The sequence below is a fragment of the Hyperoodon ampullatus genome (assembly GCF_949752795.1).
Source record: "Hyperoodon ampullatus genome assembly, chromosome: 6".
Lineage (NCBI taxonomy): Eukaryota > Metazoa > Chordata > Mammalia > Artiodactyla > Ziphiidae > Hyperoodon > Hyperoodon ampullatus.
The window spans coordinates 40260193-40280278 of record NC_136919.1 but is presented as its reverse complement, the minus strand read 5'-3'; the positions used below and the strand labels follow the sequence as shown (position 1 = coordinate 40280278).

The 20086-nt window shown below is 37.8% G+C and overlaps 1 protein-coding gene across 1 annotated transcript in view; it reads right to left on the bottom strand.

Moving 5' to 3' along the window:
* FANCC (FA complementation group C) overlaps positions 1–18074 on the bottom strand; it is a gene marked incomplete at both ends in the record, with an annotated part of 187923 nt that extends 169849 nt beyond the window's left edge. Inside the window, 3 exons of the mRNA XM_079706296.1 lie at positions 10687–10781; positions 16175–16259; positions 17910–18074. Of these exons, the coding sequence (XP_079562422.1) occupies positions 10687–10781; positions 16175–16259; positions 17910–18074 (345 nt within the window). The remainder of the gene's footprint in view (positions 1–10686; positions 10782–16174; positions 16260–17909) is intronic.
* Between the last annotated feature and the right edge of the window lie 2012 nt (positions 18075–20086).

Sequence of the window (20086 nt, the reverse complement as noted above, 5' to 3'; positions counted from 1 at the left end):
CAAGATGACGGAGTAGAAGGATGTGAGCTCACCCCTTCCTGCAAAAACACCAAAATCACAACTAACTGCTGAAAAACCACTAACAAAAAAAACACTGAAACCTGACAGGAAAGATACCCTTCATCCAAAGACAAAAAAGAAGCCACAACAAGATGGTAGGAGGGGCACAATCACGATAAAATCAAATCCCATATCCACCTGGTGGGCAACCCACAAACTGGAAAATAATTACACCACAGAAGTTCTCCCAAAGGAGGGAAAGTCCTGAGCCCCACGTCAGGCTTCCAAGCCTGGGGGTCTGGCAACAGGAGGAGGAACCCCCAGAGAATCGGTTTTGAAGGCCAGTGGGGTTTGACTGCAGAATTCCACAGGACTGGGGGAAAAAGAAACTCCACTCTTGGGGGGCTCACACAAGGTCCCATGCTCACCAGGACCCAGGGAAAAAAGTAGTGACCTCATAAGAGACTGGGACAAACCTACCTGCTAGTATTGGATGGTCTCCTGCAGAGGCAAGGGATGGATGTGGCTCACTGAGGGGGAAAAAGACACTGGCAGCAGAGTTCCAGTTAGTACTCATTGGCGTGAGCCTTCCTGGAGGTCACCATTTCCTCCCCAAGGCCTAGCCCTACCCAACAGCCTGTAGGTGTCAGTGCTGGGCACCTTGGGCCAAACAACAAACAGGGTGGGAACACAGCCCCGCCCATCAGCAGTTAGGCTGTTTGAAGTCTTCCCGAGCATGGCCCTGCTCACCAGACACACAAGACCCAGATCCACCCACCAGTGGGCAGTAATCAGACCCTCCCAACAAGAATCTGGCACAAGCCTCTTAGATAGCCTCATCCACCAGAGGGCAGACAGCAGAAGCAAGAAGAACTACAATTCTGCAGCCTGCAGAACAGAAACTGCAATCACAGAAAGTTAGACAAAATGACAGCAGAGGAACATGTCCTACATGAAGGAACAAGATAAAACCCCAGAAGAACAACTAAGTGAAGTGGAGATAGGCTATCTACCGGAAGAAGAATTCAGAGTAATGATAGTGAAGATGATATAAGATCTCAGAAAAACAAAGGAGGCAGAGTTTGAGAAGATGCAAGAAATGTTTAACAGAGACCTAGAAAACTAAAGCACAAACAGAGATGAACAACACAGTAACTGAAATGAAATATACACTAGAAAGAATCAGTAGCAGAGTAACTGAGGCAGAAGAACGGATAAGTGAGCTGGAAGACAGAATGGTGGAAATCACTGCTGCAGAACAGTATAAAAAGAATGAAAAGAAATGAAGACAGTCTAAGAGACCTCTGGGACAACATTAAATGAACCAACATTTGCATTACAGGGTTCCCAGAAGGAGAAGAGGGAGAGAAAGGGCCTGAGAAAATATTTGAAGAGATAATAACAGAAAACTTCCCTAACATGGGAAAGGAAACAGTCACCCAAGTCCAGGAAGTGCAGAGAGTCCCAGGCAGGATAAACCCAAGGAGGAACATGCCAAGACACATAGTAATCAAATTGACAAAAGTTAAAACAAAGAAAAAATACTAAAAGCAACAAATAACATACAAGGGAACTCCCATAAGGTTATCACCTGATTTCTCAGCAGCAACTCTGCAGGCCAGAAGGGAGTGGCACGATATATTTAAAGTGATGAAAGGGAAGAAGCTGCAAGCGAGAATACTCTATCCAGCAAGGCTCTCATTCAGATTCCACAGAGAAATCAAAACCTTTACAGACAAACAAAAGCTAAGAGAATTCAGCACTACCAGACCAGCTTTGCAACAAATGCTAAAAAAACTTCTCTAAGCGGAAAAGAAAAGGCCACTACTAGAAAGAAGGAAATTATGAATGGAAAAGCTCACTGGTAAAGGCAAGCATAAAGTAAAGGTAGGAAATCATCTGCACAGAAATATGATATCAAACCAGCAATTGTCAGAAGGAGAGAGCACAAATGCTGGATATTGGAAATGCATTTGAAATTAAAAGACCAGCAACTTAAAACAATCTTGTTTATATATAGACTGCTATATCAAAACCTCATGGTAAAAGCAAACTGAAAATCTACAATAGATATGCATTTCTTTAAATGTAAATGGATCAAATGCTGCAACCAACAGACACATACTGGCTGAATGGATACAAAAACAAGACCAATATATATGCTGTCTACTAGAGACCCACTTCAGATCTAGGGACACATACAATCTGAAAGTGAGGGAATGGAAAAAGGTATTCCAGGCAAATGAAAATCAAAAGAAAGCTGGAATAGCAATACAGACAAAATAGACTTTAAAATAAAAACTGTTACAAGAAACAAAGAAGGACACTACATAATGATCAAAGGATCAATCCAAGAAGATATAACAACTGTAAATATATATGCACCCCAACATAGGAACACCCCAATATATAAGGGAACAGCATAAAAGGAGGAATCTACAGTAACATAATAATAGTGGGAGGCTTTATTTATTTATTTATTTATGTATATTGGAGTAGAGTTGCTTTACACTGCTGTGTCAGTTTCTGCTGTACAGCAAAGTGAATCAGCCATACATATACATATATCCCCTCTTTTTTGGATTTCCTTCCCGTTAAGGTCACCACAGAGCACCGAGTAGAATTCCCTGTGCTATACAGTGAGATCTCATTAGTTTTCTATTTTATACAGTAGTGTATGTATGTCGATCCCAATCTCCCAGTTCATCCCACCCCCTCTTTTCCCCCTTTGCATCCATAAGTTTGTTCTCTACGTCTGTGTCTCTAAATCTGCTTTGCAAATAAGATCATCTATACCATTTTTCTAGATTCCAATAGTGGGGGACTTTAACACCCCACTTTAATCAATGGACAGGTCATCCAGTCAGAAGATCAATAAGGAGACACAGGCCTTAAATGTCACATTAGACCAGATGGACTTTATTGATATTTATACAGCATTCCATCCAAAAGTAGCAGAATACACATTCTTCTCAAGTGCACATGAAGCATTCTCCTGGACTGATCACATGGTGGGACACAAAGCAAGCCTTAGTAAATTTAAGAAAACTGACATCATATCAAGCATCTTTTCTGACCACAGTGCTCAGAAATTAGAAATCAACTACAAGAAAAAAATTGTAAAAACACAAACACAGGGGCTTCCCTGGTGGCGCAGTGGTTGAGAGTCCGCCTGCCGATGCAGGGGACACGGGTTCGTGCCCCGGTCCGGGAAGATCCCACATGCCACGGAGCGGCTGGGCCCGTGAGCCATGGCCACTGAGCCTGTGCGTCCGGAGCCTCTGCTCCGCAATGGGAGAGGCCACAACAGTGAGAGGCCCGCGTACTGCAAAAAAACAAACAAACAAACAAACAAAAAACACAAACACATGGAGGCTAAACAATATGCTACTAAACAACCAATGGATCACTGAAGAAATCAAAGAGGAAATCAAAAAATACCTAGAGACAAATGAAAATGAAAACACAACGATCTAAAACCTATGGGACGCAGCAAAAGCAGTTCTAAGAGGGAAGTGTATAGCAATACAATCCTACCTCAGGAAACAAGAAAAGTCACAAACAACCTAACCTTACACCTAAAGCAATTAGAGAAAGAAGAACAAACGAAACCCAAAGTTAGTAGAAGGAAAGAAAACATAAAGATCAGAGCAGAAATAAATGAAATAGAAACGAAGAAAACAATAGCAAAGGTGCATGAATACAAGCCGGTTCTTTGAAAAGGTAATCAAATTAGCGAGACTCATCAAGAAAAAAAGGGAGAGGGCCCAAATCGATAAAATTAGAAATGAAAAACAAGAAGTTACAATGGACCCCACAGAAATACAAAGGATCATAACAGACTACTACAAGCAACTCTATGCCAATAAAACTGACAACCTGGAAGAAATGGACAAATCCTTAGAAAGGTACAACCTCCCAAAACTGAACCAAGAAGAAACAGAAAATATCAACAGAACAATCACAAGTACTGAAATTGAAACTGTGATTTAAAAATTCCCAAAAAAACAGAAGTTCAGGACCAGATAGCTTCAGAGGCAAATTCTATCAAACATTTAGAAAAGAGCTAACACCTATCCTTCTGAAACTATTCCAAAAATTACAGAGGAAGAAGTACTCCCGAACTCATTCTATGAGGATACCATCACTCTGATACCAAAACCAGACAAAGATATTACAAAAAAGAAAATTACAGGCCAATATCACTGATGAACAGATGCAAAAATCTTCAACAAAATACTAGCAATCTGAATCCAACAATACATTAAAAGAATCATACACAATAATGATCAAGTGGGATTTATCCCAGGGATGCAAGGATTTTTCATTATCTGCAAATCAATCAGTGTGATACACCACATCAACAAACTGAAGAATAAAAACCATATGATCATCTCAATAGATGCAGAAAAAGGCTGTGACAAAATTCAACACTGATTTATGATAAAAACTCTCCAGAAAGTGGGCATAGAGGGGACATACCTCAACATAATAATGGTCACATATGACAAACCCACAGCTAACATCATACTCAACAGTGAAAAGCTGAAAGCACTTCCTCTAAGATCGGGAACAAGACAAGGATGTCCACTCTCACCACTTTTATTCAATATAGCTTTGGAAATCCTAGCCACAGCAATCAGAGAAAAAAAAAGAAATAAAAGGAATCCAAATTGGAAAAGAAGTAAAAACTGTCACTGTTTGCAGATGACATGATACTATACATAGATAATCCTAAAGATGCCACCAGAAAACTACTAGAGCTCATCAATGAATTCAGTAAAGTTGCAGAATACAAAATTAATACACAGAAATCTGTTCTATACACTAACAACGAAAGATCAGAAAGAGAAATTAAAGAAACAATCCCATTTACGAACACATCAAAAAGAACAAAATACCTAGGAATAGACCTACCTAATGAGACAAAAGACCTGTACTCCAAAAACTGTAAGATGCTGATGAAAGAAATCAAAGATGACACAAACAGATGGAAAGATATACAATGTTCTTGGATTGGAAGAATCAATATTGTCAAAATGACTATACTACCCAAGGCAATCTACAGATTCAATACAATCCCTATCAAAGTATCAATAGCATTTTTCAGAGAACTAGAACAAAAAAATCTCAAAATTTGTATGGAGACACAAAAGACCCCAAATAGTCAAACAGTCTTGAAAAAGAAAAATGGAGCTGGAGGAATCAGGCTCCCTGACTTCAGACTATACTATAAAGCTACAGTCATCAAAACAGTATGGTACTCCTACAAAAACAGAACTATAGGTCAACAGAACAGGATAGAAAGCCCAGAAATAAACCCACACACCTATGGTCAATTCATCTATGAAAAAGGAGGCAAGACTAGACAATGGAGGAAAGACAGTCTCTTCAATAAATGGTGCTGGGAAAACTGGAGAGCTACATGTAAAAAAGTGAAATTAGAACATTCTTTATCACCACAGACAAAAATAAACTCAAAATGGATTAAAGACCTAAATGTAAGACTGGGTACTACAAAACTCTTAGAGGAAAACATAGGCAGAACACTCTTTGATATAAACCACAGCAATGTCTTTTCTGAGCTGTCTCCTAGAGTAATGGAAATAAAAACAAAAATAAACAAATGGGACCTAATTAACTCAAAAGCTGTTGCACATCAATGGAAACCATAAACAAAATGAAAAGACAACCCACACAATGGAAGAAAATATTTGCAAACAATGTGACCAATAAGGGATTAGATTATTCTCCAAAATTTACAAACAGCTCATGCAGCTCAGTATCAAAGAAACAAACAACCCAATCAAAAAATAGGCAGAAGATCTAAATAAACATTTCTCCAAAGAAGAAATACAGATGGTCAAAAAGCACATGAAAAGATGCTCAACATCACTAATTATTAGAGAAATGCAAATCAAAACTGCAATGAGGTATCACCTCACACCGGTCAGGATGGCCATCATCAAAAAATCTACAAACAATAAATGCTGGAGAGGGTGTGGAGAAAAGGGAACTCTCCTACACTGTTGGCAGGAATTTAAATTGGTACAGCTACTATGGAGAACAGTTATGGAGGTTCCTTAAGAAACTAAAAATAGAGCTATCATATTATTAAGCAATCCCACTCCTGGGCATATATCCGGAGAAAAATACAGTTCAAAAGAATACATGCACCCCAATGTCAATTGCAGTGCTGTTTACAATAAGCAAGACATGGAAGCAGCCTAAATGGCCATCAACAGAGGAGTTGATGAAAAAGATGTGGTACATATATACTATGGAATATTACTCAGCCATTAAAAAGAATGAAATTATGCCATTTGAAGCAACATGGATGGACTTGGAGATTATCATACTAAGTGAATTAAGTCAGAGAAAGACAAATATCACATGATATCGCTTATATGTGGAATCTTTAATAAAAATGAACTTATTTACAAAACAGAAGCTGACTCACAGACTTAGAGGACAAGGAGGAGGGATTGATTTGGAGTTTGAGATTGACATGTACACACTGCTATATTTAAAACAGATAACCAACAAGGATCTACTGTATAGCACAGGGAGTGCTGCTCAATATTCTGTAATAACCAGAATGGGAAAAGAATTTGAAAAAGAATAGATACATGTATATATATAACTGAATCACTTTGCTGTACACCTGAAACTAACACAACACTGTTAATCAACTATGCTCCAATATAAAAATTTTTTAAATGACAAGTATAAGAAAATTCAGAGGAATAAAGTTAACTAGTCATTCAGCAAAAACAAAACACAAAAAACCCCCAGAATTTCTATTGCATCTCTGTCCTAAAAATACAACTAATCAATTCAGTCTAACATTTTCAAATTTAATAATTAAGATGAATTTTTATTGCATTTTAGAATTTATAGAAGAAATTCTTTGTTTTTGACTCAGGGTGTTTCAATCACATTTGTGATGCTCCAGAAACACAGAATGACCCAAGATTTTATTACCACAATTAAAACAGGCTATCATATATCAGGTACTAAATAAATGCTCACTGAATGAAACTAACAAATGTTATTAAAATATGGCTTGTTACATAGTTTTAGAAGGATACTTGACGACAAGTTACACATTTTTAAAGTGTAATATGTCACTCTATAACTTTTATGGAGAAAATATCACTTTCAAGATAAAAGAAAGTATACCCAAGATATGTACAATTGATTCATAAACTAGCAACCATCTTCTGTCTTGCTGCATTTATAGTCAACATTATACAATTATGAAGGTACTGATTTGTGATAGGTATATGTAATTAGCTTTAGACTGCTAAAAGTTAAATAATTAATATTATTCCTACACAACATTTTTTTTAATCAGTTAATATTACAGGTTTGCCTAGTACAACGATGAGGGAAACTGTTTTCCTAGTCTCTTAAGTGCTCAACTCCTCTCTAGTGGCACCATCTTCTCAGAGTAAAAGCAGATTCAGAACCATCTCTATTTCAATCAACTTTCTCTCCTTCCTTCACCGCCAAGTTTCTTCAAAGAGTAATCAAAGTTTATTACCTCTGCTTCTTCACCTCCCCATCATTCCTCAATATCTATAGCAACCTGGCTACTTCCCTCAACCTCCCACTAAACCTATTCTAACCAAAGTCATTCCTCCTTAGTGGCTAAATCCAAGCAGTGCTTTTCAGTCCTTACCTTGCTCTTTCAATCCTTTATGCTCTACAATTGCCGTGTCCAATACAGTGACAACTAGCCACGTGAGGCTACTCAGCACTTTCACATGTAACAGGTACAATGAAGAAAAATGAATTTTTAACCTTTAAAATTTTAATTAAATTTAAATTTGAAAACAGACATGATTCAGCTTTAAGTTTCTTTGAAACAATTTGGGTATGTGAACCTACTTTTTCAACTGTATATTTTATAAAACAAATCAAGAATTTCCAATGAAAATTGAGCCTCTGAATTAAGATGTAACATATACACTGAATTAAGTATAACATATACACTGGATCTCAATGACTCAGTATAAAAAAGATTATAAAATGATCACATTAATAATTTTTATATTGATTACATATTTTAATAATGGTATTTTGGATATACTGGGATAAATAAAATAATCATTAAAATTATACTCAACTTTTTCTTTTTACATTTCTTAAAGCAGGTACTAGAAAACTGAAAATTATCTATGTAGAATGTACTTTGTTTCTATTGGACAGTGGCGTGCTATAGCATTAGATATAAATGACCACTCATTCCTTCTTAAAATGCTGCTGCTTTTCTCCTTCTTCTTCTTGGACTCCCCCTTTCTAGTGTGCAGTGTAACTTATTCTTCCACTCACTCCTTAAATGCCAGTGTCTCCCAAGGTTGTCCCTAGGCCCTTTCCCCTCCTCACACTAGGTACTTTCCTTGGGTGATCTCACCCTCACGCATGGCTCCCACTGTTCCTGTACCCTGAGGACTGTCAACCCTCTATGTGCAAATCAGCCCCTCTCCTGAAAACACTAAGTTCAACTCCACCTACACCTAAGTACACCTGCACTTAATTTGCCATTACATCCTTACATATTTACCTTATTAATATCACAAATCTGGTCCCTCTTTTCCATTTCATTCAGGCCTTCATGATTTCTCACTTTTATCACTACAATTACTTCGAAAGTGCTAACCCTGGCACCTTCCAAAGCAACTTCCTTTTGCTGGTAAGTTTCTAAAATTCACACCTGGCCATATGATTTCTCTATCTAAAATACTTCGGTGGTTTCCCCCACTGCCTTCAAGTTAAAATAAAAACTTCTTATAATCATACATAAGGCTTTATGCTTCATCATAAACCCTATAAAATCCCAAGCTCAGGGATATCTAAGCACCTGCAGTTTCCAGAATACAGCATTTGCTTCCTCACCACCATTCTTTGCACATGCTCTTGTTGCTGGCAGGAATATGGTTCCTAAAACTCTATCCTGTTCTCTTAGTCATCCTTCAAAACTCAGCTGATATATCATCTCTCCCAGGAAACATCTCCAAACCACCAAGTCTGAACAAGTGTCCCTCCTCTGTGTCACCATCACCCCTACACACAGCTCTACCAATAACCCAATGACACTGCCCTAGAATGACCTGGTTACTAGTCTGTAAACTCCCTGAAGGTAGGAATTAAGTGTTTTAACTTTACCTCCCTGTACTACACTTAATGAGCACCTATTTATTAAATGGACACAATATTAAATAAGGGAAACCCACAGAATAAACTGCAAGGCTAGAAACTTAAAAGTCGGCTAATATAAGTCACGAGTTAAATGAAGAAAGTTAACCTAATCACTCTAAAAACCTAAAAACTCTAATCACTCTAAAAAACTTTATTAGATGGCCTATTTCTGGACTTAATGAGCTAGCCAATAAAAATATATATCCTAGGGCTTCCCTGGTGGCACAGTGGTTGAAAGTCCACCTGCCGATGCAGGGGACACAGGTTCGTGCTCCAGTCCGGGAGGATTCCACATGCCGCGGAGCGGCTGGGCCCGTGAGCCATGGCCACTGAGCCTGCATGTCCAGAGCCTGTGCTCCACAATGGGAGAGGCCACAACAGTGAGAGTCTTGCGTACCGCAAACAAACAAACAAACAAACAAAAAATATATATATCCTAAATAATCACTAAAATAGCAAATACTCAACAAAAGTAATAATTAAAAAAATTGAAAACTAAGTATGTTATTCTATTTCTATAGCCTTGTTTTTCATACCTTTTCTTCCCTAATTCTACTTATCAGTTCCTTCCTTCAGCTCTTTATTCTACTGTCCCTCCAATTCTCCTTTTAATCTAACAAAAATACAAATACTGTCTTTGTCATCTCTGTCAGCAATTCTGTATAAAACAAAGGAATGGTAAAAAGCAGTGAACAGAATGATATCACCAGTCAGATTGGTAGACAAAACCATATGCATTAATCTGGGTGGTTGGTTTCATAATACTAAGCAGCTAATCTAGACCATATGCATAGTAAGTGGAGTCTGACAGGCATCAGCAAGTCCTTGAGGTTATTGCAGCAGGACAGTGGGGGGTAAGAGAAAAGACCAGCCAACTTGCTGGTGGTGAGGGCAGCTACAGCACAGCCTTACAACATTCTCCTATTTGTGCCCACCATTCAAGAGGAAGCAGAAACAGGGGGAATTCAGGAAGCTGTCAGCTATCTGGACTAGCACGGTCAGGTAACTGATTTGACGGTGTTTGCAGCATTAGCCAACCAGCCCTAGATGCTAGTCTGAGCACACTGGCCAGGGTACCAACTTTAGGACACAAAATAAAGACTGCTGCTCCCAGGGCACTTCTGAATTTTAGTTTTACTACAGAATAGATTCTGAGAGAGGCAGAGAAGTACCTGAAGAGAAATTATATAAGTATTTAAAGTATGTTGGTAGGAAGAAAAAAAACTGTTAGAAGGAAGGAAAGTACATTCTTTTAATTACCTGAGAGTAACTTTCTAAAACCACTCAACATTAGTTCTTGCAGGCATGGGGAAGTTCACCCTGAGGACCCATCTCTTAAGGAATTCACAATCAAACAAAAATGAAATCTCTTGAAAAGCTTTACAAGTTTAACAGTGAAGGATGTGTTTGAAAAAGTTTCTGGACTGTCAAAGCAGCACCTTTACTGAATTCAAAGCAGTATAATGCAAGATTTACTTTTACCCGTGTCCAGGAGTTAAGTTTTGATTCTCCAGAATTCTGTGGATCTTTCTTAATCAGACAACACAAGCACCATATTAGAATTTTTTGGCTTTCATCTGCAAAAAGGAAAACTAAAATGAGTAGGTTTTATCAAATAGAAAGAAAAGATAATCAGTATAAAATTTGTAACATTATATACTAAAGGAAATATATTTATTATATTTTAGGAAAATCACAAACTACTAAGTTCATAGAACAAGCATCCAGGACCATCTGTGAAACTTTGTGGTTTTTTTCCTTCTTGTGGGTTCAGGATCACTTATGCTTAGCCCTTGTGAGGTCAATTCTCTTTCTGTCACAGCAGCAATTTTTAAAGCCAAAAGAGAATGATGGAAAGAACTAAAAGAACTAGCTTTTTTCAACATCAGTTCTTTATTTTATATTCAAACCATTAGTAATTTCAACCTTTTTAAGGCAATATCACTGCCATAAGCAGTAGTCAATATTTCTGATTTAATCTAACTGGCCAAAATACCCCCACTTGTTAAAAATAAATTTAACAAGAAGAATTGTTTTAAAATACATTCTTTTTAGTACCAAATGGTTTGGATAAAATAGAAGCCTTTTACATTCTCCTAATTCTTTACTCTAAAATGTAAAACTTTACTAAATATGTGATAACAATGCTGACCTTTGAAATCTATTTGGCTAGAACATCTACTTGGTAAGCCATTTTCTCCTTCCTCCTTTGGTAACTAAGTCCATTCAAGTTGGAGATTCTATAACACAACTGAGAAGCAAAAATGAGACCTAAAAACTGAAGATGTCAGTACCTGAACTAGAGCCAAGCTACTATGGACTTTACCACAAGGCCATGGAGGTGATGCTGAGGAAACCCAGCACCTGGAATCACTCCTCTGCAGAATCACCTGATGCTCTTTACTTTGTTATCTACTGCAATTTCATAAACACAGCATTTCTAAGGGCTTCATTAACAAGAAATAAGGAGAATACAAACTACAGTAAGCTATCTCGGCATTTTCAACCACAAACCAAAAGACCCTGAGAGTAATTTTAAATCCATTTCCCCCCCATAAACTTAGGCTCTCCTAATAACTAACATCTCTGAACAAACTTTATCAGGGGTTATCCTGAGGGATATTCCTATTTTTCCTAGCTTTTATGAGCTCAAATACATCACTGGCTTGCCTGAAATCAGTTCATTGCAAGAATCACATAATTTAACTGCTGGAGATCCTAGGGTTCTTCAGGTTGAACCAATGCCACTATGAAAAATCTGACTTGTACTTTCTATGTTTTAAATATCAGAAGAAATTATAATTATCTGCATGTCACAAGTGTGACAAACACATCTAATGATATGCTTATGTAAGCAGCTTTCCATGTTATACAGAATGCAACCTGATGGGGAGCATTTCCAAAAATCAGACACTCACCACTAAGGAGAAAAAAAACAGAAAATGTTAATTATGGAGTGTAAATCTAAAAGAATCCAAAAGATAGGAGTTTTCCCCAGGTGTTGAGTGACTCTGCACATTTAGTTCAACAGCATATTATTTTTTACTTTTCTCTCAAAAAGAAAAAGAAGAGCAAGAGTAACTTGCCCCCAGCCTTTATTTCTTTGCCCAGAGTCAATGCACTGAAATGCACTGCTAATGAGCTTACTTTGCTTTAGGGATTTAAAGATGCAAGCCATCACCTATTATTCATGAATGCCACCAGCACTGTCTACAGGGGATGGCATCTGTCAGGCTCCTCCCTAGAGGCTCAGACATCGGAGCTGGAGCACTGGGGATCGAAAACTGCATGGGACTCATCATGCAGACAGTCATTAGTGCAAAGCACTCATCTAAAAATGAGTGTAAGGGAAAGAAATATACCAACATATATTTGCCACCTTTTATTTTTTGATATCTTGAACCGAAAGCTCAAATGAAAGCTAAATTAATTCTTTAAATTAATTCTATAGTTTAAAAGTGTGATGGCAGCATTTTTTTTTAGACAATAAATATTTGTTTTAAGCTGCCAAGTTTGGGGGCAAACTCTCACACAGTAATAAAAAGCATGAGGAAAACAGGTTATAGCTATGTGAATCAAGAGCTCAGACCTAGAACCTACCAGCCAGAACACCAAGGAGGTGAAGGCAGTAATTTTATGGAGAGAACACCACTGAATAAAAGGTGTTTTTTCCCTTTCTATTACCTATTTTTTCTCTTCCCTTTGTGGAGTCTTTTAATTTCCAAATCCTTCCTCCTTCCTTATTATCCTTATTTCCGATCCTATTCTCACTTACTTACTTCTTTCCTTGATGGAAACTGTTTACTTCTACTGTACTTAAAAAATAATTTCGGGGCTTCCCTGGTGGCGCAGTGGTTGAGGGTCCGCCTGCCGATGCAGGGGACATGGGTTCGTGCCCCGGTCTGGGAGGATCCCACATGCCGCGGAGCGGCTTGGCCCGTGAGCCATGGCCGCTGAGCCTGCGCGTCCGGAGCCTGTGCTCCGCAACGGGAGAGGCCACAACAGTGAGAGGCCGACGTACCGCAAAAAAAAAAAAATAATTTTGATATTACAACACCATAAGAAAAGATCCTTTCCTGGAAGAAAGTGCCCAACTAGTGAAACAACAGTGGCAACACAGGCAAGATTTGATTACTCATGAGTTCTGTGCCTGTCAGTCTCCTCTACGAGCTCAAAACCAAATGCATACCTCAAACAGGAAACTGAAATTTAATGGGCAGTTCGAATGGTAACACAGGCATTTAAACAGAAAGAGATGGAGAATTTGTTTCTGGTTGATAGAGGGGGCCAAAGTAATAGAGATTAGGTGCTAAGGAAAGATCACAGACAGATGCAAGTCTAAATCCACAGGGAAAAATCAGTTCAGCCTCTCACTTTTTTTTTTTTTTTTTTTTTTTTTGCGGTACGCGGGCCTCTCACTGCTGTGGCCTCTCCCGTTGCGGAGCACAGGCTCCGGACGCGCAGGCCCAGCGGCCATGGCTCACGGGCCCAGCCGCTCCGTGGCATGTGGGATCCTACCGGACCAGGGCACGAACCTGTGTCCCCTGAATCGGCAGGCGGACTCTCAACCACTGCACCACCAGGGAAGCCCTCAACCTCTCACTTTTACAAATAAAGAATCGGAGACCCAGTGAGTTCTGTGGCTTGCCTTAGAAAATCCTATCTCATCTATTTTCCTCCAAGAGTCAGCCCCTGCAAAACCTCCACTGTGAAACTCTCCTTCCCCTCAGCAACTTAGTCAAAGCTCCACAGTACCAACCATCATCCTGACTCTGGCTGATCTCCTTAGGTTTCTTTTTTTCCCTGACTGGAAGCTCCTAGAGGGCAGAAATTGTGAGCCATGTTTTCCTAGGGCTTGACATTAAAAAAAAAAAAAATAGTGACTATATACATTCACATGAAGCTGGCTGGTGGTAAAGCCAGGACTGGAACATTTCAACCACAGTGGTACAGTCCATGGGGGCAGATCATTACAACAATATGGGCTTTAGAGGAGTAGGATCCTGGATTTTATTAGTTCTAAATTCTGAGAAAAGTGACATATTTAGGCTAATCCATAAATACCTATCCTGCAAGCCTATCAAGAATTCAATTAGACCCACTATGCATTCCATAGAGAATAGTGCTCAGCACAAAGTGAGCAATGCCCCTCATTCTACTTCAATCCTACAACCCAAACTTTCCCACATTTTAACATTTCTGAATTAAGGATGTGTCCCACATCCACTAGGTACACTTAAAGGGCATATTATTTCTTTTTTCTAAAAAGTGGTTATTCAATCCATGAAGTACCTAACAATGAGTGATGCCTTTAAATGCAGGAAATTCAACAGTTTCTTTTCCTTTCTCCTGCCATCAACAGCATTGGCCTAGCTCAATGTTTTTCACACTTTTGGTCACGACCTATAGGTGGATTGTAAAATCAGTTTTGGGTCATGAAAACCATTAAAAAAATGGTATAGTGAATATGAATTGTGCAAAATAAAAGCAAGCATTTTTTCAAGAAATGTGTGGGTGCATGTGTATAACTGTATGTATGCATATATACACATGTATAGAAAATGTATTTCTGGTCAAAGGTTTTTTGAGAAACACTGGCCTAGCTGAAATATATAAATTTAGGGCAGGTAAGTGTGGCCCTGGTAGGCAAATACAGTGATGGCTTTGCCATTTTAGATTAAGAACTTGAACAAGCTAAGTGGGTAAAGGAGGAAGCGTCAACTTAAGGGGGAAGAGGAAGCAAGAGGCATTAAGTGAAGAGGAAAAGGAATAGAATGAAGATGGGGGTGGAGCCAGCAAGTTTGGGTATATGCAGTGCACCCATGCATGTATGCTCATGGAACCAAATGCAAATGTTGTCCCTTCCCCACCTAGTTCAAGCTCCTTCTAATGACTTAGAACAGGCTAGGAAAGAGATACTGTATAATTCTCTAAACATCAAAGGGGAATATTCAGATTATTTTTGATTCTACTATCATTATATTATGCAATTAGTCTCTGACTTTAAAAATATGAAAAGTAAATATTACATTAGCTAACAATATAGTCAAATCAAGGCAATAAACCTCCACTATATACCTTCAGATGTGCCCATTCACCCTGTGCTAAGCTCTGGGACAACAAAGAGAACTAAAACCACAGTTCCTGCTCTTGAGAGGCATTCAGTCTTCCAGGGCATCAGACAGGCACACCAACAATTATAAAGCAGTGTAGTAAGTGTTATAATTAAGGGAGATACTGGCAGCTATGCACACACTAAGAAAGGTTCCTAACTCAGCCCTAGCAAGGCTATTTTGAAGAAGATTTGAGGACATGAGATGAGAACAGAGTTCCAGGCAAAAAGAACTGCATGTCGCAGGCCCAGACATCAAGCACTGTTAGTAATTTAAACTGTCTACAATGCATGTGGTATAGCTGTGGAGGATTAAACAGGAAATGAGGCTAGACAGGTAGGCAGGAGGTCAGTGAAGGGACACCTCCCCCAAAGTATCCCCAAATTCCTCTTAACCTTGGGTAAAACCAAACTGTCACCCCTAAATAATGGCAGAGTCATGGCAGGATTCAAACACTGAAGAATTTTACACATGGAAAATGGTGTGTGAGTTAATATGAAATTGCAAAACAAAGAAATTATTTCATTATTATAACCATTTTACACTGAATTAAAAATGAAGTTATAACAATCATCTGGGAGTTTCTGCCCTCTAATTCAAGGAGTTCTGTTCTCCTACACATCTGCATGTATGTGTTTGTTTGTGTGTGTTTATCTGTATACACATGCACAAACATATATGGACAACAATAAAGGGTGCCTTCTTTGTAATGGAACAAGGAATACATTTGATAAGTTGTCTCATGAAAAATCAGAGACAGGCTTATAATTTAAAGTTCTGTGTTTTGTTAAACAATGCAAAGATTAAAATTATCATTAGGAGTTTGTATTTTGAGAGGACATGCTTTGGATTCTTACCATATGCTAAGATAAAAGGATTCCAGCAAGTTTTTGCCAACAGTTGACCAATTGTGGGGAATCTTTCAATAATTGCACTTGAATCCTATAAAAGAAAATTATGTTTTGGTCAGTAAAAGGACACTACGCAACTCAGAAAAGCCTGAACTGCCATTATAGGTTGAGGGAGCTTGAATGTTTCTTGTTTAGCATATATTTTAGAAAAGTAGGGGGAGAAAAAGGTTAGAGAAGATCTTTAGGTAAGTAATTCTAATAAAGTTTAACAAGCAATCACCATACTTCATCATTAAACCAGGCCACCAAAACTAAGAAGTATAAGTTTAAGTAAAATCAATATTATTGCAGCATTAACTTCATTTTACTCATATTTAAGTCAAGAAAGGCCACTTTATCTGAAAAATAACAAAGACTGCATAATAGTGAAAAAAATATATAGGTGATTAATATCTATATAACACCATATGTTCATCCTGGGGTTTTTTTCTAACATAATAAGAGAAGTTCCTGTGTCAGCTCCAGTAGCACTATCTCAAAGAAGGTTTAGCAGGACAAGAACTCTGGAACTTGTAAAAAGAAATAAAAGCAGCCAAAGCATATAGATACATATCTCTGTTTATTACTATTTTGATTACTATATGCTAAATGACATCATACTTGTCTGCAACGACCTAAAACCTGACACAAAAACTGATCAACCAAATAGAAAACAGCTTAAGATTAAAAAATACACTTGCTGTTGTACACTTGGCCCTTTCCCATTTCTTTACCTTTCAAGAAAGTTAAAAAATAAGACCAAACTGGGCTAACATGCACGTAAGCTGAAATGATAAGCATTTCCTACTGCTGAAGCAATAAATTCCTCACATTTGTCTGAGCATCAAGGTCAGTCCTGGACTTTCTGGAATCACTTTAAGGTCAAGTTACAAAAGTCTCATTGCCAAAAAACAATTTTAAAAGTTAGCATTAGTTGTTCAGACAGACAGTATCTTTTCTTCTACTTTCTAAAGACATGTGAACTCATATTATCACTATGAATTATTCTTCAAATTTCCTACTTGCTTCTTTGATTAAGGAAAGACAAGTATAACACAAGAACACCTACATTAAATGACAATTTTGCTTTTCATTTTGAAATTAGAAAATATTTTGATATTATGAAAATACATTAATTCACAAAAATGCCTATTGCAATGAAAATAAGAAATCTTATGCCAAAATGAAAAAATACCAAATTTTGAACACAGTAACTTATACAACAATAGTGAAGACACTCATAATCTTAATATTCACAAGAAAAGTCCACTTAAAATATTTATAAAGAAGAGATCTTAACATTTATCATCTCTTAGTAGAGCCCACTTCAGAATAGGGTTGAGAAAAGAGTAAGCATTTCAGCAAACCCTTCAATATTTAAAAGATACAAAGGCCTTTAAAAGAAACCCAATTATTACCTGACAACAAGTGTCAAAGTCTTGTTTATTTAAAAACAACTTGATTGGTCGGGAAGTCTCATGTGACAATATAACTAATCAAGAAAGAAAAGACTGAAGTCATAATGAATCAGACACTAGGAAACCACATCCCGTCTGCAATATTTACAGGTAATTTGTCTGTCTAATCTTTCAATACATTAGGTCAATACCACAAGTCCCTGGACTGCATTCAGGCTTAATAAAATCTGGTAAAGAGTTCCTGATGTCACAAAATAACCTTATTATTTTGGTCCACTACTCACCATCTCTTTCAAGGATTCATACAACTGCCTCAGGAACTCCTGGAACTGAGGCAGGTGAAGACAGGTGTCTTGTTGGGTTTCCAAAGTGGATGCCTGATCCCATACGGAAAGCTTCTGCATCCAAAACTGAAAATCAGAAGGAAGGCCTACTGAATCTTGAGCCATCTCAGAAAAAGAGAAAAGGTGATGTACCTTCACAGTGGTTTGTCACACACTGAAGGAAACAGTGAACACACATCAAATCTATAAGAAAGGGGGAAAGAAATGAAACATTTAAAAAAGGATCTTTTATCAATGCCTTCATAACCACTGATGAGTGAAAGGAGGATTACAAGGGACCAAAATAGCATGCCTTCTGTGAAGTCATCTTTGAGTTATTTTAAAATGTGTCACCCAGCTGTATCTCCAATTTTTACCATCTGAACTTTTTATCATGAGTAATATCATTACACTAAAAGTCATTATACCTCCACAGGCACATGCTAATTATGTACAAAAAGCACAGCTGATAATACTTTATATCTTCTTTTTAAGATTGAGCTATTTTTAAATGTTCTGAATATGAAGTTCATTTGAGTATTTTAATGTAATGGGAAATCAAAAACATCCATGGGAGTTTCATAATAGTCTGTGCCTAAGAAATGTTTCTGAAGTTCTTATGTTTTATATGCACTTCTGGCTTCTCATTTAGGTGTAAAAAAAATCTCTATGCATTACTGTCTAATGAATTTTCTTCCTAGTTTCTCAATTCTGAGAAAAAAGTAAAATAATTCATTCCACATGCACCAATTTGAACAATCTGCTTAATTTAATTAATGACTGCTATATATGCTTGGTCTCCATTCACAAGAAGAAATCATATTTTGGTAAAATAAGATAAACTCCAATTGTTGAGGAGGTATGCCAGTCCTAAGTGACAGAAAATAAAAACTCACAAACCTGACTTACCACATCTGAAGTACATGTTAAAAAGAATAGTGGAGTTACATGCAGAGTGAGCGAGTACCTCAGGCAGAGATAGGTAAATAAACTCCAGGTGCCTCACCACCATCCCAGCTCCTTGCCATCCACACCCATGGGAAGCATACTGGGCAAAGAAGGGAAGGCTACTTCTCAACAGGTGCAGGCTTTTACAGACTCATAGTTTCCTGGGGCAGGGATAATACTCAGCTATGTAATTTCAAAAGATTACTCTGCAAGTGGTAAGTGAGTTTAAATCTTCAACAGTGATAATTAACAGATAAAGTGCTCCCAATTAAATGCCAATAACATCAACAATGGAGGTTTTCATTGCTAAACAGGAAAATAAGAAAAAAAATTGGAAGATTGTACAATTTTGCTGCAGTGCAAAAAAAATCTAGACCAGGAAGATGAATGTTTTAAAATAGTACTAAAAACTTAGTTTTGAAAAGTACCATAAAATATTTAAAAAGTTTAATTACAGAGGGAATATATGCATACTGTCAAATGGCACATACATAGCCAAAAATCTAGATGTCTGATTCCTCTTTCTCTATCTTCTTCATCCAAGCCACCACCAATACCTGTCAATTCTACCTCTAAAATAAATATACGTGATTTCATTTGACCTCATTCATTTCTTTCCATTTCCACTACTGCCATCCCAATCCCATTCCTGTCCATTTCTTCCCTAGAGTCTTCTATCTGGTCCCACCTATTCATCTCCAGTTCATTTTCTACACTGTCAACAAAAACAACTTTCCCAAATGTAAATCAGACCTAGTACACTCCTGCTTAAAACCCCCTTCAATAGGTTCCTTGGAAGGAAATCTCAAACCCCTGCAGAAGAGATACCGGCTCCTTACCAGAGTCTCCAAGGCCTTGTAAAACATAGCTCCAGCACATCCTGTCATGTCCTATGTTGCCTCTCCCCAGCTGACCAGAGTCCACTCCAGGCCTTTCATCTGTTTACCAACACACCAAACCCTCCTTCCAGGCCTTTCTGCGATGCCTCCACAGCTCTGAGCACACCAGTTAATTACCCTGGGCATTTATTTGTTCACTCAGTTATTATTGCCTCTACTGGTACATGCATTCTCTGTCTTCCTTGAATTTAGCCCAGGTCTAGAAAATACTCAATAAATGTTGAATGAGGAAATATTTTTCAAAGTATAGTTCTAAGCTAAATGTTATAACAAAATGCTTTTCCAGGTAGA